The sequence below is a fragment of the Caenorhabditis elegans genome, chromosome V (genome assembly GCF_000002985.6).
Source record: "Caenorhabditis elegans chromosome V".
Classification (NCBI taxonomy): domain Eukaryota; kingdom Metazoa; phylum Nematoda; class Chromadorea; order Rhabditida; family Rhabditidae; genus Caenorhabditis; species Caenorhabditis elegans.
This window is the reverse complement of record NC_003283.11, coordinates 20,405-47,642: the sequence shown is the minus strand read 5'-3', so window position 1 is coordinate 47,642 and position 27,238 is coordinate 20,405. Positions and strand designations below refer to the sequence as shown.

At 35.4% G+C, this 27,238-nt stretch overlaps 2 protein-coding genes and 2 non-coding genes across 29 annotated transcripts; all 4 read right to left on the bottom strand.

Moving 5' to 3' along the window:
- Positions 1-718: 718 nt before the first annotated feature.
- B0348.2 (LITAF domain-containing protein) lies at positions 719-2,333 on the bottom strand (the record flags this gene model as incomplete). Of its 2 annotated transcripts, NM_070726.4 has the most annotated exons (3): positions 719-942; positions 1,997-2,044; positions 2,144-2,333. In NM_070726.4, the coding sequence occupies 3 exons, from the start codon at positions 2,174-2,176 to the stop codon at positions 763-765; spliced, it is 261 nt and encodes an 86-aa protein (NP_503127.2). The 2 variants fall into 2 exon arrangements, with proteins under 2 accessions (NP_503127.2, NP_001300013.1); NM_001313084.3 differs by lacking the exon at positions 2,144-2,333 and having other exon boundaries at positions 920-942; positions 1,997-2,036.
- A 1,605-nt stretch (positions 2,334-3,938) lies between these two features.
- egl-8 lies at positions 3,939-26,825 on the bottom strand (the record flags this gene model as incomplete). 25 transcript variants are annotated; one of them, NM_001313085.3, is made up of 22 exons in its annotated part: positions 3,956-4,617; positions 5,326-5,429; positions 5,477-5,603; positions 5,799-5,914; positions 6,920-7,189; positions 8,617-8,652; positions 9,374-9,505; positions 10,430-10,725; positions 10,788-11,525; positions 12,487-12,628; positions 16,061-16,303; positions 17,346-17,443; positions 18,128-18,307; positions 18,944-19,261; positions 21,263-21,449; positions 21,514-21,678; positions 22,384-22,855; positions 23,747-23,850; positions 23,998-24,081; positions 24,349-24,484; positions 24,787-25,148; positions 26,553-26,636. In NM_001313085.3, the coding sequence occupies 22 exons, from the start codon at positions 26,634-26,636 to the stop codon at positions 4,473-4,475; spliced, it is 4,539 nt and encodes a 1,512-aa protein (NP_001300014.1). The 25 variants fall into 25 exon arrangements, with proteins under 25 accessions (NP_001368553.1, NP_001021347.1, NP_001300018.1 ...); NM_001026176.3 differs by lacking the exon at positions 16,061-16,303 and having other exon boundaries at positions 3,946-4,617; positions 26,553-26,818; NM_001313087.3 differs by lacking the exon at positions 18,944-19,261 and having other exon boundaries at positions 3,948-4,617; positions 26,553-26,818.
- B0348.8 lies at positions 8,279-8,384 on the bottom strand. The gene has a single exon (NR_102001.1). It is a non-coding gene; the product is annotated as a small nucleolar RNA B0348.8 (small nucleolar RNA).
- Positions 15,742-15,762, bottom strand: 21ur-15398. The gene has a single exon (NR_068565.1).
- Positions 26,826-27,238: the final 413 nt, after the last annotated feature.

Below are 27,238 nucleotides of genomic sequence, written 5' to 3'. Positions count from 1 at the left end.
AATTGAATAATGCTAACTTTATTAATATTACTTCATACCAAAAAAGAATAAGTGAAAAATATCTACTCAAAATGTTTGGCTTAAGTGTAAACATTTTACTGAAAAAAATAATAAAGCTTTCAGGTAATAATTTTTTAAGTTGATTTAAATTTTTGAGAAGTAACTTTTAAAAAATGGCTTAAGCATGCCAGATATAAAATCATCTTAAAATCACGAAAATTTTTATATTTTGTTGAAAAATTACTCAAAAACTTTTAAGCTAGGAGACTTAAAATTTTGCTCAAAAAATAGTAAAAAACCATGTAAAAATTATATAATTTTCAATAATAGTAATGATCCATAATATCCGGCAAAGTTTCGATGAGTGCCGAAATTGCTGTTCGCCAAAAATTTTCAAAACTCCTGAAAATTGTCGCTGTCGGAAATATCAAATTTTTCAATTTTCAAAATTGCCGGTTGCCGGGAAATTCAAAAATCAAACATTGCCGAAATTGCCAGAAATTCTGAAAACTGGAAATTACCAGATTTGCCGATTGTTGGAAATTTTGAATATCGGCATCACCTCCAAAATACATAGTAGATTGCTGAAAACTCTTATTTTCGAGAATTGCTGAAATATTTTAATGATAAACTGATAAAACTATTATTTGACATCAGCAGAAATCACGCCAAAATTTGAGACTTTTTTCTTTTTCTAATCAATAAAATACATCATCAGCTCCAAAATAAATTGTTTATTGCAAAAACGGGAAATAAAAAATGTTAACATCCTCCCTTTCGAATTTCCAACAAAGTTCCGCATGACGGGCAATAATGCATCGTATCCTTGGATGAATCACAGCAAAGCCAGTAGCAGATTGGCCAGAACAAGAGGCATCCAATGATAAAGACAACCCACCAGCAGGCGCCAAGTTGTGTCTCAGTACGTGTCACTTGATTGCACTGGAAATTAAAGAGAAGACATGGAAAATTAGAACTTAAAAAATATTATTACATAGAGTTTGAAAAAGGTTTTAAGATTGCCTGCTAGTTAAAGATAATTTTATATTTATTTCAAGGACTTTTAAAAATTTTCTATTATCGAATATTTCAGTAATTCTCGAAAATAAGAGTTTTCAGCAATCTACTAATTTGGAGGTGGTGCCGATATTCAGAATTTCCGGCAAGCGGCAATTTTGGAAATTGCCGGTTTTCAGAATTTCCGGCATGCGGCAAATTTGGAAATTGCAGTTTACAGAATTTCTGACAATTTTGGAAATTGCCGGTTTTCAGAATATTTGGCAATTTCGGCAATGTTCGATATTAGAAACTTCCGGCAAGTGGTAATTTTGGAAGTTTTCGTTTTCAGAATTTCTGGCAATTTTGGCAATGTCCGATTTTTGAAATTTCCGGCAAACGGTAACTTTGGAAGTTTACGTTTTCAGAATTTCTGGCAATTTGGGCAATGTCCGATTTTTGAAACTTCGGCAAGCGCCAATTTTGAAAATTGTTCGGTTTTTGAAAACTTCGGTAATAGCCAAAAAAACATTTCCCGGTAACCGGCAATTTTGGAAATAGAAAAATTTGATATTTCCGACAGCGACAATTTTCAGGTTTTTTACTCTTTTTTGAGCAAAATTTAAAGACTAGCTTAAAATTTTTTGAGTAATTTTTCAACAAAATATAAAAATTTCGTGATTTTAAGATGATTTATTTTCATATCTGGAATGCATAAGCCATTTTTTAAAAGTTACTTCTCAAAAATTTAAATCAACTTAAAAAATTATTACCTGAAAGCTTTATTTTTTCAGTAAAATGTTTACACTTAAGCCAAACATTTGAACACAACAGGCCGTAAAATGGGAATTTGCAACATTTCCAACAAAAAAAAAAAGATTTCGGAATTGCCATTTTTCTATATCCTTGCAATATTGACTTTTTGTAAATTAAAAAAAAATAAATGGGTTGAATTTTGGCCATACAAACTCAAGAACAAATAGTTCTAGTTTTAACTTACCTGGCATTTTTGGCAAAACACCTGATGCGGCTCGGTGCATTCAGTGAGCTGAAAGTAGTTTAATATAGTTTGTTTTGAAAAAAAAACATAACAATTCAATAAAATAGTTTAATTTTTAAAGAATGAACAATAGCTAAAGTAACCCACCGTAGGTCCTAAAACAACAACAGTTGTTGTCATTATTGCGTCTTCTTCCGTCAACTACTCTATCAGTTCCAAGAGCCTCATTTTAAAGGAAAATTAAGGGCGTTATCTTTGGCTCCATAGGGGTTTCTATCGAGTTTGACTCACTTTTTCCATAAAGAAATTTCGAAATTTTTAATTCATGATTATGTATGATAAAATGTGTAGTAAATGGTGGAGATTTTTATGACTTTCAAAAAGTTTAAGAAAAAAAAAATGAAAATGAATTAATAATATAAAAAATTGAACTTTTTAGTTTCAAAAAGTCAAGGTTTTGCTTTAAAGGTGGTGTAGTTTTTTTTTAATTGTTTTATTATACTCAAAATTGTCTGAAAACATTGAATTTCATGATGAAACTTCTTGAAAACTTCTTAAAAGAAAAGTTATAACGGCTCAAAAATAACCTATAATTAGTTATACTTTAACATTTGACCGACTTGCCAATGTTGCAGCTGCTGGAAACATTTTAGCTTGCGTTTTCAACTCGATTTAGGTATTTTAAAGTTGATGAACTAATAGATTTTCTAAAATATTTTACGCAATCTTTTTGTCCATTGGGAAGTTTTCAAAAAGTTTCATTATGAAATTTGGTGTTTTCAGACAATTGTGAGTGAAATAAAACAATAAAAAGTTTAACTACACCCCCTTTAAACTGGAAACAATGTGGAATTTTTACTGGAATTTTGACAAAAAATTTAAGATGGAAAAACGTCTGCGAGTTTTTTTTTTCTTAAATGGCAGAAGACAGTCTCAATATACCAAATCTAAACGTTAAAAAAAGAACTTTTGAAATTTTGTTATAATTTTTTTTAATTCCCACGCAGATAAATACTCTAGGTTTGACATTTCAGATTGAATTTTTTGAATTGAAAAAAATTATTTTTTGTTTTAAAATTCGAAAAATCGTTTGCCAAGTTTTCAGGCTTTTCCCGCGAAATAAATTTCATAAAACAATGTTACAAATCATTTTCGTCAATTAAAAAAAAATTGAGAATTTATAACATAATAAAAATGTTCCTCAGAAATATAATTGGTTGGTCAATTTTCTATAATCAAAGTCATCCCAAATCGATTTTACTCCTCAAAAAATGTATATTTTCAAAATTTATTTTTTGTTCAACCGAAATGTCATATGTTCTTGATGTGTGCAAAAATCAAAAATTCACAATTTTTGTACGTAGATCTTCGTCATAAAATAAGCGGGTAAGCGAGTTGTACGTAGGTTGATAAGAACTGCACAGCTTGTAAAAATGAAATTAAGCTTATAACTGAACAATTTTATGGGAGAAAACTCAAAAGATCAGCACTGATAAGGATATACCGTTTGTGTATTATACTTCATTTCGAAATCAAAATTTTGACAGGAAATATGGTTCATAAATTTAGTACTATAAAAAAAAACTTACTATAAATTTAGTAGTTGGATAACGCCTAACAATATAACGCCTTGTAAACCTAAACCTGAGCCAAAGCCTAAGCCTTAAATATAAAATTTTTAAAAATTTAAAGCTTCTAAAAAATACAAAAATATCTGAAAATAAAATTTCCGAACTCCAAAAAAATCTAAAAATCTGAAACCAAGAAACTTCAACATTAACTCCGAGAAGAAAGTTTTCAAACAATTCTAAAAGATGAACTTCTGAATACCCTGAAAATTTTAAAATCTGAAACTGAAAGTTCTTTGAAAGCCTGAAATTTTAAGATATTGGCAGCCCACTGAGTGTTTAAAAATATCGTTTAAAAATATGGAAAATAAAAATTCTAACACTCAAATATATAATTTTCATTAAAACTTTTTTCATTTTCAAATCAAAAAAAATTAGGAAACTTTCAAAAAATACCAGAATCGCAGGGGAAAAGGACACGAAGAGATAGTGGCAATAGAGAGAGAGAATTTGCGGAACTTCGTGAAATTTTTTTCAAGACGCGGAACGGGATGGGGAGAACAGATAAAATATATAAAAAATACCACTAATCTGAATTTCTGAAAAAAAATAATACCCAAAAATTGTGAGGAAAGGAATGAAACATTTGGATGGAACGGAATCGGGAGTGGGAATCTGATAATTAAGCATTTTGTTTGTCTGTTTGTTTGTTCATGGGGTTTTTCTATTTAATAATTGAATAAGATACTCTTTTGAAAAAAATGCTATTGATTTATCGATTTTTCCTGGAAAATATCGATAATCTAAAGTAAAAAAAATCGATAATGCAAGTGCTCGCCTACTGACACGTTTCGTAGAAGTGTTTTACTGGGAGGAATGTTTAAAAAGTTGTTGGCATGAATCTTAAATCAAACGACAGAAGTCGGTTGAGCAGCCAGTTGCTCTTCTTTGTAGTTGCCGACCTCCGCATCCAAGGCCTTATGGAAATCCTTGTCTAGTTGCTCGAGCTGGTCGAGATGTCGTTTTGTGAGTTGCTCTTCGTGCTTTTGGGCTCTGAAATTTGAAAAAAAAAATTAAAATTGCTGCAAATATTTTTTTTTGAAAAATTGAAAACTAAAATTTCTCTCCAAATAAAAAAAATTTAGTTTTTAATAAAAATTTCCACTTGGTCTAAGAATTTTTGTAAAAGTTATTACTTCAATTTCGCGCCACTTTTTTTAAAAAATTTAATAATAAAATTTAGTATCCGGCCAGAAAATTTGAAAAATTGACTTTAAAATTGAGCCAAAATTTGAAAATTTGAAGCAGATTTCGCTTTGAAAAAATTGAAAAAAGAAATATTCGAAATGTGTACCGAAATTTAATTTCTCGCCAAAATATAAAAACACTGAAATTTGAATTTTTCGCCAAAAAAATCAAGTTTCAATTTCTCGTATTTTTCTGAAAATATAATTTATTAAAAAAAAAAATTAAAATATAACTTTTAGTAAAAAATTAAATAGAAAAAAAAATAATATTTAGGTTTAGGATTAGGCTTAAAATATTCAGATGTTGCTCCAAATATTTGCTCCAATTTTTTTAAAATTAAAATTTTAACGAAATTCAATAAATGTTCAATACTTCAAGTTTTGCTTCAAATTATTTTTCGAGCCAAAATTAATAAAATATCTATCGTCCACTTTATTTATTTTTTAATTTTCCAATGTTTTTTGCGCTAACTCGGCTTTTTCTGTTATGTAGATCAAATCCCCAAAAACTCACTTCATGGCTAATCTCTTCCTCTCCTCCACAAACATTTTCAGGTTCTTCTCGTTGAGTTCCTTGACACGACGATCACGTTCTGCCTTGGTCTTAATACCTTTGTCCTGCAAAAAAATTAATTATTTAAATTTTTATAGTGCCAGTTTCCTACCAATTGAATAACTTTCGCATCTTCCATGCTTTTTTTCGTCTGCGTCTGCTTTAGATCTTTCCCTTCGGCTTCTAACCGGAGCTTCAGAGCCAACATTTGGTTCTTTTGAGCTTCACTCATGAGTTTTCTGGAAAAAAATAAGTTAAATTTGTCTGTGACTACTAGAGGCTCTTGCTATTTTTGCTCTTTTTTCGATGAAATTTTTTCTGTTTCAGATAATGTAATTTTCTTAAAACTAACAGTATTATGCTTGAAACATTCAGAAATCATCTAAAAAGCGAGCAAAATGTGTTGTCAATTTTCGAATCTCTTTTCTACTCACCTTAGCAGATCGAATTGCTCTTTGAGCTGTACTTTTTTCAGCTCAAACTCTTCCTCGTCATGTCTACGGACCATAGCGGACCATTCTCCGGTTTGAGTGTTCACGAGAGATCGGACCTAGAATATATATTTTTAACGTATTGTAAAAAAGTACTTCGGTCCAAAAACTGTCGTGACTTTAAATTCAGGACCAAAAAAATTCAGAAAAAATTTAAAAATTAAAATATGCTAACATTTTTAAATCCCTCAAAAATTTCTAAAATCAAGTTTTGAGTGTGTAGCTGTTTTTGTACCTTTTTGTGATTTCAAAAAAAAATCAATCAATTTTTCTAATTTTTCAAACATTTTTTTGTCTCAGATTTTTTCAAAGTTTGCAGAACTTATTTTTCAATAGACAATTATCAAAGTATACATTTCATAAAAATTCCAGCAAAAATTTTGAAAATATCAACAGTATTTTTGAGTCAATAAAAATAAAATTTTGTATGTTTTTGGCATTTTTCAAAACTTTGGATATTGAAATTCCGCTAAGTTTGAATCGTTTTTGAACGTAAAATTCTTATTTGAATAGGTTAATGTCAATTCCGCTGTCCCATCACGGTTTGATCTACAAACAATGCGGAAATATTTCGCCTAAAAATATGTGACGTCAGCACGTTTTTAACGATACGAAATCAGTTGAGAACTCTGCGTCTGTTCCCCGCATTTTTTGTAGATCGACGTAGATTAAGCCAAAATGAGACACTCTGATACCACGTGCCATAGTGCTAAAATGTCCAAATATATCATAGTAAACCTTATCAAAAAATTTTTAAATTATTTTTATTTACAGTGAAAACTCACCGTTTTTTACCGATCCTAATTTTAGAAGTCGACCAAAAAAATTTTTTTCTACGACTTCTATATTTTAATTATGTTTATATTATTTTTATTTAAACATAAAAATTTTGAAAAATTTGAAAAATTTGTACAGTGTTTGATTATAATTAGTCTTTCGTCATGTTAGACTAATTAATTTTTTTAAAGTAAAAAAAAATCCAAAAGTGTTATGAAATTTTTTGAAATTTAATTTTTTTTTGAATTTTTCCTATGCATTTTTATTCCTCCGCTATAAAAACTCACCCTATCATTATTGACCAAATCTTGTGGCACTGGACTTCCAATAGTCGCTGGAGACCCGGTACCATCAGAGTTACATGCCACCGGTGTCGAAGGACCCCCAGTGGAGTACCCACTGCAACTCGCGCCAGAAGGACTGCAAACACTGACAGTCACAGTTCCAGATGCACTTCCACATCCAGATGATACTGAAGCCGTCAGGGATCTCCTTGAGCCTTTTTCTTTTTTCGTGGAACGTCGGTTATTTGTGATGAGCTTGTCGACGTTGGTTTGCTGAGATAAAACAAGTTCAGAGGTGAAAAATTTTGAAGAAAATTGGGGGAAAATGCAGTTTTCACAAAAAAAAAACAAGTTTTAGATGAGGGCTGTTAAGGCAATCATGTCAGTATGTTTTGTAAACTCAAAATTTCAAAACTCAAATTTTGTCGGCTGCTCATTTGCCCGTATTAACCATAATTTTAGTAAATTCGATATCAAAACTCTCAGAATTTGTGGTTGTTCAATTTTCAAAATTAGGAAAAACGCCTGAACCTGTGTGCCTAACTGTGACCACCAACCTACCTTGTGCCTGCCTGCCTACGTACCTACTTTACTCAAGCAAACGATCGAGCTGATAATTCTGCAATGCCGCGCAGAAAAAGAGTCGGGGTTTACAAACTTGCGGCGCGTCGGCCGCCGTGTGCTATTCGTGGACAACTGCGAATCAATTTTATAAATGATTTTTCAATTTTTTTTAATCTAAAATTTTTCCGGTCCTTAAAATTTCCGTCAATTTTGAAAGTTTTGGCAATTGCCGGTTTTCAAAAAAATTCTGGCGATTGGCAATTTTGGAAATTGCCGGTTTTTAGAATTTTTGGAAATTTTGGCCATGTTCGATATTCGAAACTTCCGGCAAGCGATATTTTTGGAAAACTTTAAAATCCTGCAAAAAAGACTTCATCATAGTTGCCGGAAACTGCGATTTTGCATTTTGATTTTTTTGGGATTGTTAAAAAGGCAGTAGGCATGTAGGCATAGGCAGGCGTAGGTTACCTTAAAGGCAGGTAGGCAACGCCTACGTGAAATGTTTTTTAAGTTACTAAATAAGTGTTTTTTGTAATCTTTAATTGATTGTAACTGAGTTATTGGCGAAGTTTAGAAAACCGTTGCGAAAAAAATCGATAAATTATTGTTAGCCACACGGGTAATCAGGTTGTCCCATCCGAGATTGACCTCACTATCAGAAAAATAGGGCACCACGTGGTTTTGATGCTCTGACGTGGCGGTAATTTTTTCAATAGAAAATGCACCGCATAAAAATCTGTGACGTCAGAATTTAAAAAATTTCAGAATCCACGTATTGTCACGGCTTCAGAGGTCAACAAAATAAGGGGACACGCTGATTACTCGTGTATCCATAAAATAGCACATAAAGCGATATGGGGATCGGAACATTGGAGGACACGGAACGGACATTTTTATTTCGAAGTAGACAATAAATTTAAGATAAAAATTAAGAACACAATTTGGAAATGAAACTCAAAGTAAGCGATATTTTGACTGAAAATCAGTTTTCAAAAAAAAAAATTAGGGGCCCAAGAAGACATGAGGTAGAGGTTGAGTTTCGAGCACAGCGGTGACATTTAATTTTATTTATCCAAAAAAAATCAGTAATGATTTTTTGTACATTTTTTTTCAAGAAATCAACACAATAAACTTACGATCCACGCTATGGACGAATTACGGCGGCGAGCCGGCTAAATAATGATCGAGATTAGGAAACTGTTAAATTTTTTTGAAGCATTTTCTAAAATATAGCTTGAAGGATTAAAAGTCTGCCAAAGCTGACAAAGGAAAGGAAAATTAGTGAAATAGATTATTGATTGATTTTTGAACGGGGGAGGTGAAAAATAATAAGCAAGAAGCATCTAGATGAAATTGGAATTTTCGGTCGAATCTAGTAAGAAAATTAAATTTTTAAGTACAGTTACCGACTTAAAGTTGAAAATTTAGGTTTTTGAATAGTTCAAAATGTTTTGAAATTTTTGAAAAATAATTAAACTCTCCAACCCCGTCAAATTTTATTTCATTATTTTTTTAAACTTTTTTCTTTTTTGGTTATTTTTCGGGCGTTTATTCGGGCTAGTTCTAAGCCTAAGCCTAATCCCAAGCCTAAGCATAAGCTTAAGCCTAAACCTAAGCAAAGATTTCACAATCACACGTTGTTTAGTATTGCAAAAAATTGCAAAAGAAGTGTATTAAAAATTTTTAGTCTTGCAATTGGTAAAAAAAAAGTTTAATAATTAAATTTTTTGAATAATGTGTTTTTTGGTTCAAACTTCAAGTTTTTTTTTGTTTCTTGAACACATTTTTTTGATAACAGCCCTGGAGTTGGCTTGGAATTTTTTTTTCGAAATTCTATTTTACTAGATTCGACCCTTCCCACTGTATTACTACCTAACTTTTCACATAACCAACCTGCTGTTTTTGAATGCTATCCCTCTGCTTCTGATGTTTCTTCCTGAGATCATCCAACTCTTTTTGAAATCTCTTGAGCAATTTTGCAAAAGCTTTGTCTCGTCGTAAATCGTCAACTTCGATTGGGTCAACCTGAAAAATTTACTCGGTTTTTAAAATCACAAGAAATTGGAAAGTTTAAAAAACTGGATATCTATAAGATCATTCACGAGACTTGCAGGAGGATCATATTCATTTGAAAAAAAAAGTTGAGAAAGAGGGAGTTCTAGGTGGGGTAACCTGAAGCCGTTCGGGTGCCCCGACTGATGTTGAAGGTTTCGGAGCTGAGCCAGCCGGTGGGTGACCGATCCCGATTTTTGGGTGGGCTGGCGAAGCGGACGCCGACTTTCGAGTAAATGTTCGAGTCAGTTTGGCCAGGGTCTTAGAGAAAAGTTTTGATATGTTTTTGTAGTGAAAACGCGGATGGTCGGCTGCTACTTTGATTTGGCAGCCGACATATTGCAAGACCCTAGTTTACGCATTTTTAGGAATAGCAGCAAAAATGCCGGCCACTACTTGATAGTAATATTCGATAAATCGAAGAACTGACCCGTGAAATGTCAGCTGCCACTATGAAATGGCACCCGACACATTGCCGAATTAACCCACAATATGTCGGCTGCTACATCGAAATCGCTGTCGTCAGATTGCTGGACTAACTCGTTAAATGTCAGCTGCCACTTTTAAATGGCAGCCGACGTATTGCAGAACTTTGTTAACGATTTTTGGAGTAGCAGAAAACAAAGGCCCATAATGTCCGCTGCCACACAAATTGGCAGCCGACTCATCACAGGACTCTCCCGTAAGATGTCAGCTGCCACTTCTAATTGACAGTCGACATGTTCCAGGACTAACCCGCATAGTGTCCGCTGCTCTTTTGAAGTACTTCAATGTAGCAAACGACACATAACAGGACCAACCCGAAAAATGGCGACTCCTTCTTTGAAACAGCAGCCGATATATTGCAGGACTAACATAATATCGGCTGCTATCTGTTTCTGCCACCCACTAACTAACCTTAAATTTATCCACAGCCACTGGCTGCGGTTGTTCGTTGGGTGACCGAATAGTACTTGAAGCCATCGAGCTGGTCTGATCACCCCTAGCCGACCCAGTTTGGCCGTTGTTTGCCAGCAGATCAGCTGACGATCCGTTCTGCCTTGGAGGTTGTTTCACGTGTCGGAGAGCCATATTCCTGGTGTTGGGCACATCAGGAATATCACTATCGTCAACACCCATGTGAGCCAGGGCTTCCTGCCTTTTTTTCTGCTCCGAGAGGAATGCTCGTGGGTCGGCGAGAGCATCGACGAGGCCTGAAAAAAGGATATATACAAGTTAAATGAATTTAACTTTAAACTTTTGTGCTCTCACTTACCACTGAGCTCATCCGGCACATAAGTCTTGATCACAATTTGCACAAAGAGCACAGGTGACAGAATGAAGCTCTGATTCGTGTCAGACCTCAGCGAAATATGCCGATATCCTGCCTGAAGCCCATCCAGCGGAAGAATCCGCTGACCCAGCTGCTTGCCGTTCTCATCGTAGACGGCGAACCGGAGCACGGCGAGCTCGGGGAGCACAACTTTTCGGAAGACAAACGGATCCTCGTTGTAAACTGGATTCAGTCCGTTCCCGGGTATTACCTTCGTCTTGTGCTCCTTACGAATAGTGTCAGTAGGTAGTCCGTACATTTCCACCTCAACGTATGTCCCGATTTTGCGATCCGATAGGAATTGACCCGAGATGACACGAACACTACAATGTGCTGCAATCACTCCGTCCACCGGGCTCTCGGAAAATGGGTCGAATGTTCTGTCGGGTCTTCGGAGGAAATCTGGTTTTAGCAGATACCCCGAGCCACCGTTGTACTCGAATTTTCCCATGTTCAATTGCATGTAGACATCGGGAGTTTGAAAGTTGAGCGACACCATTTGACATCCGGCGTTCCAGAAAATTTGCGGCAAAAAATTGGAAGAATCAACTCTGGCTCCTTTCGGATAAATTCTACTCGATTGTCGTTTGTTGTAGTTCACAAATTCCGGCGCCGATTGTTTTAGGTAGCCGAGACCGGTTGACTCAGAAAATGAGGACATGTGGAAGTGCAGGTTGTTGGCTGAAATTTTTTAGACTTAAATTTCCTTAGAGTTCATAGCAGGGGTGGGCGGCAATCGCAGTTCGGCACAATTTTTTCGTGGGCGAATTCGGCAAATTGTCGATTTGCCGGAAATTTTAAATTCCAGCAAGTTGCCTATTTGCCGAATATCAATTTGCCGGAATTTTTTAGAGGGATGTTTTATAAGACGGAAACTCTTAAAACTGTGTGTTTTTGAAATTTGGTTCCCGTATTCTTTAGATATGTTCATACAATTTGCTTATTTTGCCGATTAAAATTGAGATTCTCAAATTTACACAAAAAATGTGCTAAACATCAATTTGCCTAAAATTGTCGGGAAGTTCGACAAATCGGCAATTTGCCGGAAATTTTCAATTCCGGCATTTTGCCAATTTGCCGGAAATAATCGTTTGCTGCCCACCCTTGGTTCATAGTACTCACTAGTCAAATTGTTCATTTGCGGAATTAATTCGCGATAATTTTTGCTCCAAAAGCACAGTACCCGGTCTCGACACGACAAATTTTTGATGAGAAATTGTCCGCAGCGCTTTGAATAATTGAAAATGGGATTGAATAGAACTGTAAAAAATTTATCTTATCTTTTGAAAGTTGGAAAATTTCAGTTTACTGATTTTTTTATGTTTTCGCTGTACTTTTACTAGAAATTTAGAAAAAATTCCAAGAGTTTGAATTTATCTTAAAAGTTCCACACGTGGTGTCAGGCTGTCCTCACACAATTTGATCTACAAAAAATGAGGAATTTTATTCCCAGAAAAAAATGTGACGTCAGCACGCTGTTAAACTTTATTTTATTTATCGTGTCGAGACAGGGTACCGTACTTTTGCGTCAAAAAAAGTTGAAAACTTTATTCTAGCGGCCGACATCTCATTGGTTTTCAGGCGCCTTCCTTTGCCTGAGTAGCCTGCGAGATTTCGGCTGCTACAATCTTTGTAAACATACCTTCCGCAACGTCAAATCCAGAAAACTTGACAGGATGTGTATAATTGACCAGTGAAGAGAGTAACGGATGTATATTCGTAGTTGCCCCGGTATAATGATACTCGGCGAAAATCCGCTCCTCTTCTTCTTTTGTCAGTACCGGCTGAAAATTTGAAAAATATTTAAATTTTTGTTTAAAAAAATGTTGGTAATTTCTCTTTGCAAATTGAACCAATTCTTCTAAAGGAGGAAAAAAAACGAAATTCCAAAAAAACTAACTCAAAATCATAATTATTTTGCAAGAAAACTTGCGTGACTTCTCTACCAAAAAACATCACTGTAAGCACTACAAGTGTCTAGAATTTTTTTTGGGTGGAAAAATTTCATCTACATTTTCAATTTTGTCTTGTATTTTCAAATTAAAAAAAAAAGAAAATGTGATTAAAATGGAGTTACAGGAAATACAAATGGTGTGAATTGACATAACATGTTACGCATAATTATTGATATTTTTTGGAGAACGGTACTTTCAAAAATAGTATGAGTTTCAGAAATTTTTAAATTAAAAATTAATTGCCGGTCGGGTTGGTTAATTAAAAAATTGTTAATAAGAGCATTTCCCACATTTTCGAAATTACCTATTTTATCAAAATAGCTCCCCTGGATAGCTCGCTCTAACTTGTACCACAAAGTAGCTTTAAAAGTTTAGTAGGTCAAGTTCAAGATTTTTAGGAAGAAAATATGCTAGATTTGCAAAATTTAGCCTAGTGTGATAGCGCCACTTGAGTTAAAGCATCCGACAGTTCACGGGTCAATTGAAAAAAAAGCAGGTGAGATGTCGGCTGCCATAATTTTTCTCGTAATAAATTGAGCAGCCGACGGTTCACTGGACGTTTCAAAAACGTTTTTCCGGGAGCAACCGACGTTTTACGGGTATATTTTAGAAAACCTGCTAGTTGTCTGCCACTATATTTTTTTTGTATTTTGCAAGTACCGTTCACCAAAGTCTCAATAATAAAGTGGATTAGTGCAGCCAGTTGTAGGAAGAGGAAGAACACATAATTACATACATAAACCGTTTCCAAAAAAAGTTATTCCAGAGTTTGGAGGAAAAAAATGAAAAGCGTTAAAGGTTAGAAATGGGAAAAGTTGAAGGTAAGGATAAAAACCTGTAATAAAAAACAAATAAAACATCAGAGGAAATAGGAAAAATAGGAAAAATTATTGATTAATTTTATACAGTCGGTGAAGAGAAAAAGACAAAAAAATAAATATCGAACAAGGGGAAATCAATGTGAGAAAAGTGGGTTGTTTTGCGGATAAGCAGCATCATGCAGAAGCCAAAAAAAAAACACAGCCGTGCTTAAAAATAACGCCGAGAAAGCAATAGAACAGTGCACATTTGAGACGTGGCCGAGTTTTCTCATCTCGCGGCCACGACGCCCAGGTCAGAAAAGAGAGGACTACTGTAGGGAGTACGATAGAAGAAAGAATAGGTAGGGCTGCACAAAGTTGACACGTGGATTTGGATTTTTTCAATAATTTTTTTTTATTTTTGAAAATATTTTTGAGCTAGAAAAATTCAAATCCAATGTCAAAATTTGAAAAAAAAAACGAAAAAAAGGTATAAAAGGAAATAAAATAGAATGTTAGTAGTGTATATATGCAAGTCAAACTGAAAATTGTCTAACATTCCCAAACTTAAATTTTTTTTGTTGGAGGTGATTTTTTGGTTGAGAATTTTAGATTTAGCGCCAATTTGTACTAATTTTAAAACTTGCATTTTTTGAAGAAAAAACATTTTTAAAAAATTTCAATTTTAACCATTTTTCAATGTTAAACAAGTGGAAACTGAATTTTCTAGAACGAAAAATCAAAAATTCGATTTTTACGACAAAATAGGTCTAAATTAAACAAACTGAAGTTTTTAAAATACTAGAAAACATTTATTTTTGCGTCCAAAAATTTAAATTCACAAAAAATATTGACACAATTTTTCTAGTTTTATTTGAATTTAGAAAATCAAAGGTGGACTACGCTCAGTGGGGAAATTGATTTAAAACACGCCCATGGGCCCACAATGACCGAATATCATGATTAAAAAATTCAAAAAAATTTTCTAGATTTTCTATGATTTTTTGAAAATTGAAAAAATCACAATTTTCATCTAATTATTTTTGAATTTCCGCCAATTGGATTTGTTCGGTGGAGCGCGCTTGCATTATTTTCATTAATTTTTATAATTAATTTTCACTTTCCTAGGAAAAGGGTCGGAAAAGGGAAGAAATAAACAAGAAAAATGCGAAATTTTTGTTGAAAAGTAATTGAAAATGAGTAAAACTGTGAAATATACTCATTTCAGACTTGTTGTCGTCGGAACTCAGAATATTACAGTTTTACGCATTTTCAATTACTTTTTAACAAACATTTCGCATTTGTCTCGTTTATTTCTTCCATTTTCCGAGGAAAAATAGTGAGCGTAGTCTTCTCCGTCTTCTCCCGCATTTTTTGTAGATCTACGTAGATCAAGACGAAATTAGACACTCTGACACCACGTGAAATTTTGAAAAGAAACTGGATTATTTAAACTTTTGGCCTTTTCTCAAAAAAATTCAAATTTTAAAATTTTAAAGACAATTCCTAACAAAAATATCACCTCTAACAAGGGAAGTCTTTCAACTTAATCCCTGACTTTTGAATGAAACCTATGTCATTTTGAAGAAGACCGTTTAAGTAGGTCCCTACAAAAAATTTAGCGGCAGAGGAGCACTTTGAACTGGTAAGAAGTCGCTCTGAAAATTTTTCAGTGCATTTTTTCACAACTTTCGAGGAGCGTAAAATGGCTCCAAATGTGAATTTTTGTAGATTTTGGATGATTTCTAGGATCCTCAGAGACCGGCAAACATTCAGAATTTTTTTTGAAATTTTTTAAAAATTTCAAAAAAAATCTGAAATTTTGAAATGGACATGGATTCAAAAAATTTCAGATTTTTTTTGAAATTTTTAAAAAAATTCAAAAAAAATTCTGAATGTGTGCCGGCCCCTGAGCATCCTAGAAATCATCCAAAATCTACAAAAATTCACATTTGGAGCCATTTTGCGCTCCTCGAAAGTTGTGAAAAAATGCACTGAAAAATTTTCAGAGCGACTTCTTACCAGTTCAAAGTGCTCCTCTGCCGCTAAATTTTTTGTAGGGACCTACTTAAACGGTCTTCTTCAAAATGACATAGGTTTCATTCAAAAGTCCGGGATTAAGTTGAAAGACTTCCCTTGTAAGAAAAAACTGGTACTTGTGTATTGTTTCCCCTCATTTTGAAAAAATATATTTTTTAATAGAAACGTGTGAAGTTTTTGTATTTTTAGGCTTAGGAAATAACCATTTCTAACTAAGCCTAAAGAAGCAAAATGGATATCACGTTTTATTAAAATGGATACTATTAAAATTTGAGGGAAATAATACAAAAGTACCACAAAACTATCATTCCCGCATGCTGTGAAGTCTACGCTTATTTTTTTTCGAAAACTAATATTTTTCAGCAACTCTCTTTCTCTCTCTTTCTCTCAAAAAATCAACACACAATTTTCATTTAACCACCTTCTTCTTACGGCTCGACGCCGTCCGCATAAAATCGATAAGTGCGGCCGAGTCCGAGTGGAGTTCGTCACCGAAAACGCCGCCCTTTTTCTGTCGAAACGATCGCTTTTCGCTTCGAGACCTCTCCATTGGTTGGGGTGAGTTAAGGGTTGAGGAGGAGAACGGATTATTCGCATTTGACATGGCCATCGATGAAGAGGACGGTGTTGGTGATGCGGTTAGCAATGAAGTGGATGAATCAGGCTGTGGTGGGTGTGGATTATTGATTTTTTTTCTTGTTGTTAAGTTTTAAAACCCCTTTGTTTTAGTTTTAGAACAGTTTTTCGTCGCCGGGAGCAAATGTGAGTTGAAATTTTCAAAAATTTCAAAAAAAAATTCAGCTGAGAAGTGTGTTTAGAAAGAAGCAGCCGACACCTCATGGGTTGTCGTTTTTGTTATTTTAGTTATTTTTTGGCAAAATAATTGTTTTTAAAAAACTTTTTTCCAGAAATATTACATTTTTGTTAGAATAAGGGAAAACCCCGGCAAAATGTTTTTTGTTTGTTTCTTGGTCGAAAAAGGTTTGAAACAGTCCAGTTAGCAGCTGACACCAAATAGGTTATAGCCGACACCCCTTGGCTAACAGCCGACACCTTGCAGCCCACACCTTATGGGTAGCAGCCGACACCCAATAGGTAGCCCCCGACACCTCATGGGTAGCAGCCCACACCTTACGGGTTGCAGCCGAAACCCAATAGGTAGCAGCCGACATCTCATGGGCAGCAGCCAACACCCATAGGGAGGCCACATTTGTTAAAGATTTTCAAAAATTCCAACTCAAATCTACATTTTCACGTTAATTTTTTTTTATTCTCTGAAATTACAAACTTTCAGATTTTATTTTTTGTTTAATCTGCACTACTACCCAACAAGTGAGAGTTAGTAGTACGTTGTAAGAGTACATGGAAATCAGAAAAAAAACAACAGTTTTCTACGAGAAAATCAGAGAAACGAAACAGAAAAACAAGAAAATGATAATCAACAGAGAACAGAAATTATGAGACAGCTTAGGAAGAGGAACACTTCAAACGCAGGCAAGTTTAGTGCAAATACGCTCTTATGAGAATTTCGATTATCAGTAGAGCGCAAATGCATAAAAAAGTTAAGGGATTTGAGAGAGAAGAATAAGAATAAGGAGGAAGAGGAAACCCTTAAAAACTATGTTAAAATTTGAAATTTTGTTTGTTTCCTGAAATAATGAAATCTGAAAAAGAAGAAAAAAAATGAAAATTTCAAAAAAACTCACTTGTTTTTTCGAAAACCCGAATCCTTTCAAATTTTTAGCAATGAAATTCTGCTTTAGCTCCGGATGTGCTTCGTCGTTTTCCTTGGCGGGCATTTCACCTAAAAAATTGAAAGTTTTACGGTTTTTTTTGAAGAAATCATAAGGGAACCGCTGGACGCCGGCTGCTTTTGTGAGGGCAGGGTTGCAACCGACAAGTAGCAGCCGACACTTCGTAGGTTGCAGCTGACACCTTGTGGGTTACAGCCGACAACTTGTGGGTGGCAGCCGACACCCCGTGGGTTGCTGCCGAAAATTCGTGGGTTGCAGCCGACACCTTGTAGGTTGCAGCCGACACCTTGTGGGTTGCAGCCGACACCTTATGGGTTGCAGCCGACAGTATATAACCGTCACATTTTGGGGTGCAGCCGACATGTAGCAGCCGACACCTAATGAGATTCGTTCGCTAGATATCTTCCCTGGATTTAGTATCAATGTATCTTAACCTACATTTTTGAACAAAATTCCTCTAAAACTATTTTCCAATTTTCATATTTTCTAGCCAAATTTGCAAACCAAAAAAAATTAAAAATAAATCAATTCAAAAATCGTGGTTCAAAAAAAGCTGCAGCCCGCGGCAAGCCAAAGAGAAAAGAAATGGAAAGAAAAATAGAAGGAAAGGAGAAAAAAGCGCACGTTTCTGTTGGTTAGGGGAAGAGGGAAGTACGAAAAAAAAGAAGCTACCGGGGGTAGAGAAATATCAATTATTTTGATTCAGGATCGCAGGGCAAACAACTAATTCTTACCCCCTAGAATATGTTTTGAGGGTCCCGACGATGACGTGGAGCATCCCGTTGTGGTAATAGTGATTGATGACGTTGAACCTGATGACGTGGCACACGGCGGGGGTCCGCTGATGGACGGTGTGGCTGGAGAGGATGAGCTCACGGGTTGCTCGACTTCCGGATGAGCACGCTGATCGCCTGCTGAAATACATAGAGAGACAGTGACGGAAGGGGGAGACTAGGGCGGCCAAATATTATAGACAGATAAAGATACGTAGAGTGATAGAGAGGAGAAGTTTCGTGGCAAGACCCATAAAATGACAGTTTGAGAAACGATGAAGGCACGAATGGGTTTACTGTTTCTTTCAAAAATAGTATATTTCGTGCAAGAAAACCACTAAACCTGTGAGACTATGCAGCCGGCACCTCATGGGTAGCAGCGGACACCTCATGGGTAGCAGCCGACACTTTATAGGTGGCAGCCAAAACCTCACAGGTAGCAGCCGACACCTCATTTTTTATAAAAAATCCTAAAAAGAAGAAGCCTATAAGAGAAAATATCGCATTCCATCGTTTCAAGCAACCTGTCATTCTATTTATTCTTGCTTTCATAACTTATTAAGTTACAACATTCATAACATTTTTCTTTTTCAAAGCCTTTTTTCTTGATTTCCTTAATCTTCAACTTTTCAACAAATATATTTTTTCCGGGAACAAACAATCACAAAAAGAGCAAGCGATTTGGTTAGTGGAAACTCATAGCATTGGCCGGGTGGTGGGGGGGCGAGTGGTGCAAAACATGCAATGACACATTTTTTCCCACACAGTTCTAATTACCTAGTGGTGATTGTCTCCGCTTGAACGACAACTTTTGTCTCAACGAGGAGAAGTTCGGAGACCTCGCGAGCACGGCGTTCTTGATCGACGTCGCTGTCGATGTTGCCCTATCTGGAACCATCAGGCTCCCACCGGATGGGGATGGGGTGTCCAGTGAACTTCTTGCCGATCGATTCGATCCGTTGTTCGATGTGGTGTTCACGGTCGGGATGGTGCGCATCACGTTCAGCGATGTCTGAACCGACGGGTCATCGTCGTCGTCGGACGTGTCATCATCCACTTCTTCCGGGGCTCCGGTGCCACCGCTCCCGCCGCTTCCTGTATGGGAGACATTCAATGGGTGGAAATCGATTTTTTTTTAAATATTGCTGCGTCAATGTTTTTTAGCCAAAGTTATGTAAAATAATTTGGCAACAAAAAAATTAATTTTCTGGTTTTTTTTAAATCATCAAGTTTTTATCGAAAAATTGGAAAACGGAAAGTTTATACTTTCCTTTCGAAAAATTGTTTCTTCGTTTGAGAAAAAAAAAACGAAAAGTGGCTGAAAAAACAATTTTTATGGGATTTTCTTATTTAAAGGTGGGGTACCGAAATTTGAGACTTTGCCTTTTTAGACCCAAAACAGCCCAAAACTTCCGAATTTTGTAATGAGCCGTTCTGAAAGTTTTTCAAAAAAAAAGTTATGGCCGTTCAAAGTTTTGTTCAAAATTGTTTTTTTTTTATTTATACAATTAATATCAGTTGTTTTTTACATTCGATTTTTTTAAAATTTATATTTTTTCAGAATTTTTTTTCTAGAAGACGAATTTTTTTCAAATTGCCGAAGCAGCTGAAGTCTTATGTTTAGTAGCCGACACCCTATCGGTGGCAGCCGACACCTCACGGGTAGCAGCCGACAAGTTGCAGCCGACACCTGGTTAGTTCCAGGCGACAGATCATGTTGTTGTTGTTGCCACCCATGAGATGTCGGCTGCAACACATAAAGTGCCGGCTGTTCGATAAATGTTTTTTAATCATTTCCCATTGACGCAACTTTCAGCGGGATTTTAAAGGTTTTTCTTGTTTTTGTCAAAATTTATCTGAAAAGGACATACATATTAAGGGTTATGTAATAAGGGGTGAATATTGATTTTCTAGTCACGTATTAACAATAGGTTAGAGAAACTACTCAATTTTCATATTGCGTGGGTGACGGAGAGGGGCGTGAAATAAAGCTAGTGGATGTTAATAATAAAAGCGTTAATAAATGCGGGTAGCAGGTGTGAGTGTGAGTAGAAAAGCCAAAATATCGATATATTGATTAAAAAATCAGGTATTATGCAGAGCAACACTAGTCACCGAAAAAAATCATGGCAAAATTCCAAAAGTTGAAAGCAAAATTAAAAGATTGATAGAAAAGAAGATAGGTTTTTGAAAAAACAGAAAACAAAATGTTGCTTAAAAAAGTATACTGTTACCGGTCTCGAAACGAAAAATATTGTCTAACGCAAAAAGGTGTGCGAAGAGTACTGTTTTATCAACAAAAAAATGTTTTCCAAAAAATGAAATTACAGTACTATGCGTGCCGCACATTTTCGAGCTAAAACAAAATTTGTCGTTTCGAGACCGTTATTTTTAAAGGTTGGAAAAATCGAATTTCAGCCTATTTTAGTTCAGCCCACTAATTTTTATTTTTGTTGTTAAAACATAAAAGTAAAAGCGGATTTCAAATTGTTTTCTCTAAACTTTCAAATTTCAGGCTATTTCACCCAAGTCACTCAGAAAAAGAGGCGAAGCTTCGTTTTGCAAACTTGCGGCGCGCCGGCCGTCGTGTTCTTCTCGTGGCCAACTTTTTTGCAGGATTTTGCAGTCTTTGGCTAAAATGCCTAATTATGAATTCGAAACGTTTAAAATATCTTTCTTTTTTTGAATAGTATTTTCAATTTAAGAAGGAATGTATGTTTCGCCGGAAAAAATTAGTGGAAATGCTCCAAAATCATACGTCGTGAGTTGTATCCGACACCTCATGGGCGACCGCAGACACCAGATGAGTTGCAGCCGACCCCTCATGGGCGGCAGCCGACACCTCATGGGTGGCAGAAAGACGGTTGTCCACAACTAGTACACGCCGGTGCGCCGCACGACGCCACTCCTTTTTTTCTGTGTGACACTGCAGAATTAATAGAGTTTTGAGGCATTAATTTAGGCCTAATACTTTTTTTTAAACATAGCTTGATAGTTAAGAATAGACAAATTAGAGTTAGATATAGTGAAATCTGAAATCGCGAAACCAAAAAAATGAAAGGTTTCCATCAACAAAGTAATAAAATAAAAACTCACGAGGTGATACGGAGTCCTCTCCGACAACTTCGGGCGTCTCATTCAGCTCGTCCTCCTCGTCCAGTTTGCCTTCCCGCAGAAATTGGTCAAGTTGGTGACGTTCGATGTCGGTTTTTAATCGCTTATTTTTGATAAGGATCTTCTTTCGCAGGCGGTTTGGAGAAGGTAGGGAGACTCCGGGGTCAAGCTGGAAATGTTTTCTCTAGTTGGAGTGAAAATTTGAGCCTAGATTTCGTCGGCTGCAGACTTACAGGCGCATCTTCAAACGGTTTGGACAGCAGCATATCTCCAAAAATGTCCATACAATATTTGGCCATTTTCAGCTGATTTGATTTTGAGCAATGGTTTTCGAAGGAAAGGACCACTGGAAAATCCGACCGGGCAAATGCGGTGTCTCGAATTTGTACCAGGACGTCCTGAAAAGTTAAAAAATATGTTTCCAGAATTAAGGGATCAACTTTAGTTAGTTAGTTAGTTTGTATGTTTGATTGATTGTTTTTTGCCTGTATGGCTGCCTGCGTACCTGTCAATCTACCTACCCACGTGGTGTCAGAATGTCCCATTTCGGTTTGATCTACGAGAATCGCGAGAATTTAGACGCAGAGCTCTCAACTGATTTCGTATGGATAAAAACGTGCTGACATCACATTTTTTAAGGAAAAAATTCCCCCATATTTGTAGATCAAACCGTAATGGAACAGCCTGACACCACGTGCCTACCTGCCTACCTGCCTACCTGCCTATCTGCTTAACAGGGCTGCCGCTTTTTGTTTTTTTTTGTTTTTGGTTTTTTTCGGATCATGTTGGCCTGTTAAGAAAAATCGAACATTTTTTTGTTTTTTAGTGGTTTTTTTTTGGTTTTGTTTTGGATTTTGGAGAAAATCAATTTTTGTGTTTTGTTTTAGGATCCAAATTAGCAAAAAAAAGTTTTTGTTTTTTTGTATTTTGGTCGAAATTTTGTTTGTCTTCTGTCGCCTGCCTGCCTATCTGCCTTCCTGCCCAACTGCTTACCTGCCTATCTACCTCCCTTCCTCCCTGCCTGCCTGCATGTCTGTTTGTTTATTTGCTTGTTTGTTTGTTTCTTTTTGCTTTTTTATTTTTCAAAAGTTCAAAATACCCACCTTGAAGAACACGTCTGTGCACATGGCCTTTCCGTGAGTGATAATGGGTTCTCCTTTATTTTCACCAGTACCATCCCAACAATCAAGCTCAATACACCTACATCCGCTGAGCAAAACTTGTCGATAAATCTCAGAAGACGATTTTCCACCATACTGCCGTCCGGTAAGATACGTGTTATGGGAACTATTGATGTAGTAGTGACACAGCGGTTGATCCATATCCATAAACATTTCAATTCGGTCTAGAAACACTGGCGGGTTCTCGTCTGACATCAGGAATCGGAGAAACCCGTCACCGGACATTTTTCCATCTTCTTGATATTTTATGTCGTTTTCGTGTTTTTTGAGAAGCGCAACGATACGCTGAGAATCAAAAAATGGGAAGAGGATCTCGTTGAGTCGTGGATCACGTTGTTCTTCATTCAGAAAATTGATGAGTCGCTCTTTGGTTAGGTACTCTTTCTGTCCGGATCTGCAAGAGGAAAATATTTTTAAAGGTGGAGCAGCGCCAGTGGGTGACATAATTACCAAATAAGACAGTGAAACTTTTGAAAAGTTTTTCAAACGCCGAATTTTCGCGCCAAAAACGCCATGTGTCGATTTACGAGATTTGTGTATATTTACGAAATGTTTTATCTTTATCGTTTTCAACCGGTTTTCTTCTTTTTGTCGGTTCTTGTCGAAGTTTTTTTAATGTGTTTTAAGGTCAACAATATATTTTATTATCATATCAATTGACCTTAAAAACGATATTTCAAGAAAAACCGTTCCGCTGAAATCGATTAAAAAAGTAGGAAACTCGCTTAAAAACTGTTTAAAAAAAGCGTTAATTTTTTTTGTAAATGGAGAGCTCCCGTAAATCGACACAAAGCAAACGCGCTCTAATGAAAATTTATTTGGGCGCGCGTTTGAAAAAAGTAATGCGGGCACAAATGAAATTGGGAATTGGAAATGAAATATAAAATAAGGGATGTTTTTTTTCACTTTTTTTCACATAGATATTCGGAATCAGGCGAAAATTTGGAGTCATTTGAAAATATTTCCCAGATTTCGGTACCGCTATTAAAAGGTATTCTAACAAACAAAAACAAATGACAAACAGTACTTTTTTGAAAATTGAAAAAATTCTATAAATATTATATTTTACCGTTATAATATTCAATATTATTTATAGAATTTTTACAAACTTTAAAATATTTTCCAACTTTCAAAAAAAAAATTATAAGTACTAATAATCGGTGTAATAGTACATTTTCTGTTAGTTAAGGCAATTTTTTTTTGAAAAATACATTTTCCAATATATCAGAAATCTGCAATTACAACAAAAAAGTCAGTAATTTTATTTTTGAGAAGAAAAACTCACAATTTAACAAACAGCTCTTGAACTTCGGTTCTCGGACAAATCTTGTTATAGAGCCTCTGGAATTTTTCAAAGGTGAGGATGTCGACGTCAAGTTCTTCGCGCTCCTGAAACATACCATTTATTTGAAAATTTTAGACTTAAAAAAAAACTTTTTTCACTTTTTTTCAAGATAGAAAGTCTACATGCAAAAAAGATCATTCACGATAAATAAAAAATTCTGAAAAAAAACCCAGCTTCACAACATGTCAAACCTTTCGTTTTCGTCCCCGACTGCACTTGTAGAAATTCCGAAACTTCTTGCCCATCGATCGATTGATGACCCGTGCCGGCGTGTACTAAATGAAAGGAGACCAGTACATACAACAAACACCACACAGAAATGTATACAAAATTCAAGAAATATACGTTCTTTTGGAAAATTGGAAAATTACTATAACATGCCGTTTGTGTGCCATGCACTGAAGTGGAAAATTTGCGGAGAAAACCTATCAAAAATTAAATCGGAAAAAATGAGGATAGAGAAATATTCAGAGCACAGCACAACAGGCATACATAATAATTTTTTTTGTTCTAAATTACATTTTTTTAAACAAAACTCATACCTTATCGCCTCCAAGACCCAAGTCATTTAGACACTTTTGAACCATTTTTTCAGGTTTTCCAGACGAAAATGTTTTGATTATCAACTTGATCGGGATTTTTCGTCGTTCGTTGACATTCATGGTGAGCCATGTATGGCTGAAATATTCGATGTTTAGGTGATTTTTTTGAGAAAATCAAGTAAGTAGCAGCCGACACTTCATGGGTAGCAGCCGATATTTCATGGGTAACAGTCAATATTTTATGGGTAGCAGCCGACACCTCACCGGTAGCAGACGACACCTTGTGGGTGCCAGATAACGCCTCAGAAGTGGCGGCCGACACCTTATGCAATACTATTTAAGAGTTCAGGTTGTGTACCAATTTTTTGAATATTTTTGAATAGTTTTCAGTAGAATCAAAATGTCTATTTTCAAATGTAAATAAAATTAATAACTCACTATTTCATCAATTGGGTAGTTGGACACACGTGTCGTATTCTGGACGACTTTAGAATATCATTAATGCCCGCTCTACACGTTTTTGCCAACTCGACACTTTCGGCGACAAGAAAAAACGACTGAACATTGACTAAATCCTGGCCATGCGTGATCCATATCGTGCGTTCAGCTATCGTTTCGCTGGCTCCGCGCTGCTCCAATTCGAACATAATTCGGCCGTCTTTGGGTAGGCCGCCCGTGCGAGCTTCCCATATTTGGCCCATATCGAGTACGACAGCATCTTTTCCTTCGATCAGCCACCGGAGAAAGAAACCGTTCTCGTCAATTCGAACTTGAGCATTTAGTTCCAGACACGTACTTTCCTGTAATAAGTGAATTTGTGAGAAAAATTGTGAATTTTATGAGTTTGTCCAATTGTAAATTTTTCAGGGAAATTTTAACTTTTTGATAACTTTCGGCATATTTTAAAGCTATTTTTTCTGAAAAAAAGTATAATAATTTTTTGAGAAACAGAAAATTTTCAGGTGTTTTATATACCTTTTTTTTTGAAAATTGAAGTTTCTCTGCAAAGAAATCAAATAATTGAAAATATTGTAGCAAATTTTATTTCCAGAAAAAGAAAATTTCAATTCATTTTCAATAATTTCAATATAGCAATTTTCTTATCAAAGTTCTCTTCCGAAATATTGAAATTACCTAAATTGTTCACTGACACGTGGAAATGTTGTTTTTTCATGCAATCAGCTAAAAAAGTAGCCATATCTATCTATCTCTAAATGTCTCTTTTTTTAATTCTTACGTCCAGTTGTTATCAGTGAATCGGGAGCAACAAGCAACTCTTGTAATGCTCTTTATTCTTCTTATCAAACAAAGAAACCTAAATTCTAGTCAAAAACGCATCATCACTGATTGGAAGAAATGGGATTAGTATTCAGGAAAATTGCTGGCTTGTTTCCTTTTTTAGTTAAAAAATGAAGTATCGTCAGTAGGGAAATTGTTTAAGACGTCCATGGGGCAGTTTCAGGGCATCACGCCGGGTCTCATTGCTGCACTATGGCGATAAGTCAAAAGCTTGGTATCTATACCATATAGTGCGAAAGCCGGTTTGTTCGTTGCGGCCGACATTTTTTGGATTCTGCGCCGCAGGCGTTTGCATGGAACCCCTACTTATAGGACGGAGTCGACTATGCAATATAAAAATTGAAAATTTACAACTTTGTTGGTTTTCAGCTAAACTTTTCAAAAAACGATCAAATTTTTATTTTTTACATTCAAAAAGTGGTAAAAACTCAGTTTTCTCCTATGAGACGGAGATTTCAAAAAAAGTTAGTTTCCAGCCGCTCCGACATTGACAAGTCGTTTTTTTTAATCTAATTTTTGTCATTTTTTGAGGCGCCATAATTTTTTTTTCCGAGAAGTTTCAAAGAAGTTTCATTATGAAATTCGATGTTTTCAGACAATTTTGGATCACTAAAAAAAGGAATAAACAATTTGACTCCACGACCCTTTAAGCGATTTTAAGAATAATAAAATGATCAACATCGCATTCGTGCAGTTCTTGTTTTTTTTTTCGTTACTCGGATTTTTCAAAGGGACAATTAAAAGAGAGCTTATCAGTTTTCATGTATCTATTCGTAGAGCATATCCAATTTTCAATAATTGCCGAGTACGGCAAACTCGACAATCTCTTTTTATTATTTTTTTAATTTGCCCTTCTCTGCAAATTTGCCGCACACCTCTACATCAGGTCTTTAAAAAAAGCTCACATCATCATATCGATCGAAAACCGATCCATGAAGAAGTTCAGGGATAATAGTGGGCTTCCAATTGAACTGGAACTCCTTTGCCATCTCTTCTTGCCGGTTACCAGGAAAAAATAAAGTCTTCAACTACAATAATTCTCCTTCTTCTGAAATATTCAGAAGATGCGAAGAAGGCGACGCGACGACGTTGCGCCGTCGTCTTTCCCTGCCACGTGGCTCTCCTCCGTGTGTGTTGAGCCGATATAGAGTACGTGTGGAGAGGGGTCTGGCTGAAAAACGTTTTTTTACAAGATTTTCAGGTGAAAAATAAAATGAGAAAATTTATGAGTCATTGTAAGGTAAGAGAGATAAACCGTCAACACATTTTGCTCATTTCATAGAAAATTTCCACATTTATTCCAACTTTTATCATGCCTGTATGTCAAAAAAACTATTAGGTCAAGGAATAAGTTTTGTCGTTTTTTCTCAGTTTTGATTTTTTCTCAAATGTTTTTTTGTAGTTATATAGAAGACTGTTAGCAATGACAAGTTTATCAATATCAGTCAAATCAGGCGCCTTTAATAATATTTCCAGCTCAAAACTGTGACAACGAAAAAAAAAATTTTTTTCGATTTTTTTCATTTCTTTGTGAAACCAAAAAGTTTACATGCCCTGAAGTATTAGACAGTTAGTTAATTACAATCGTGCA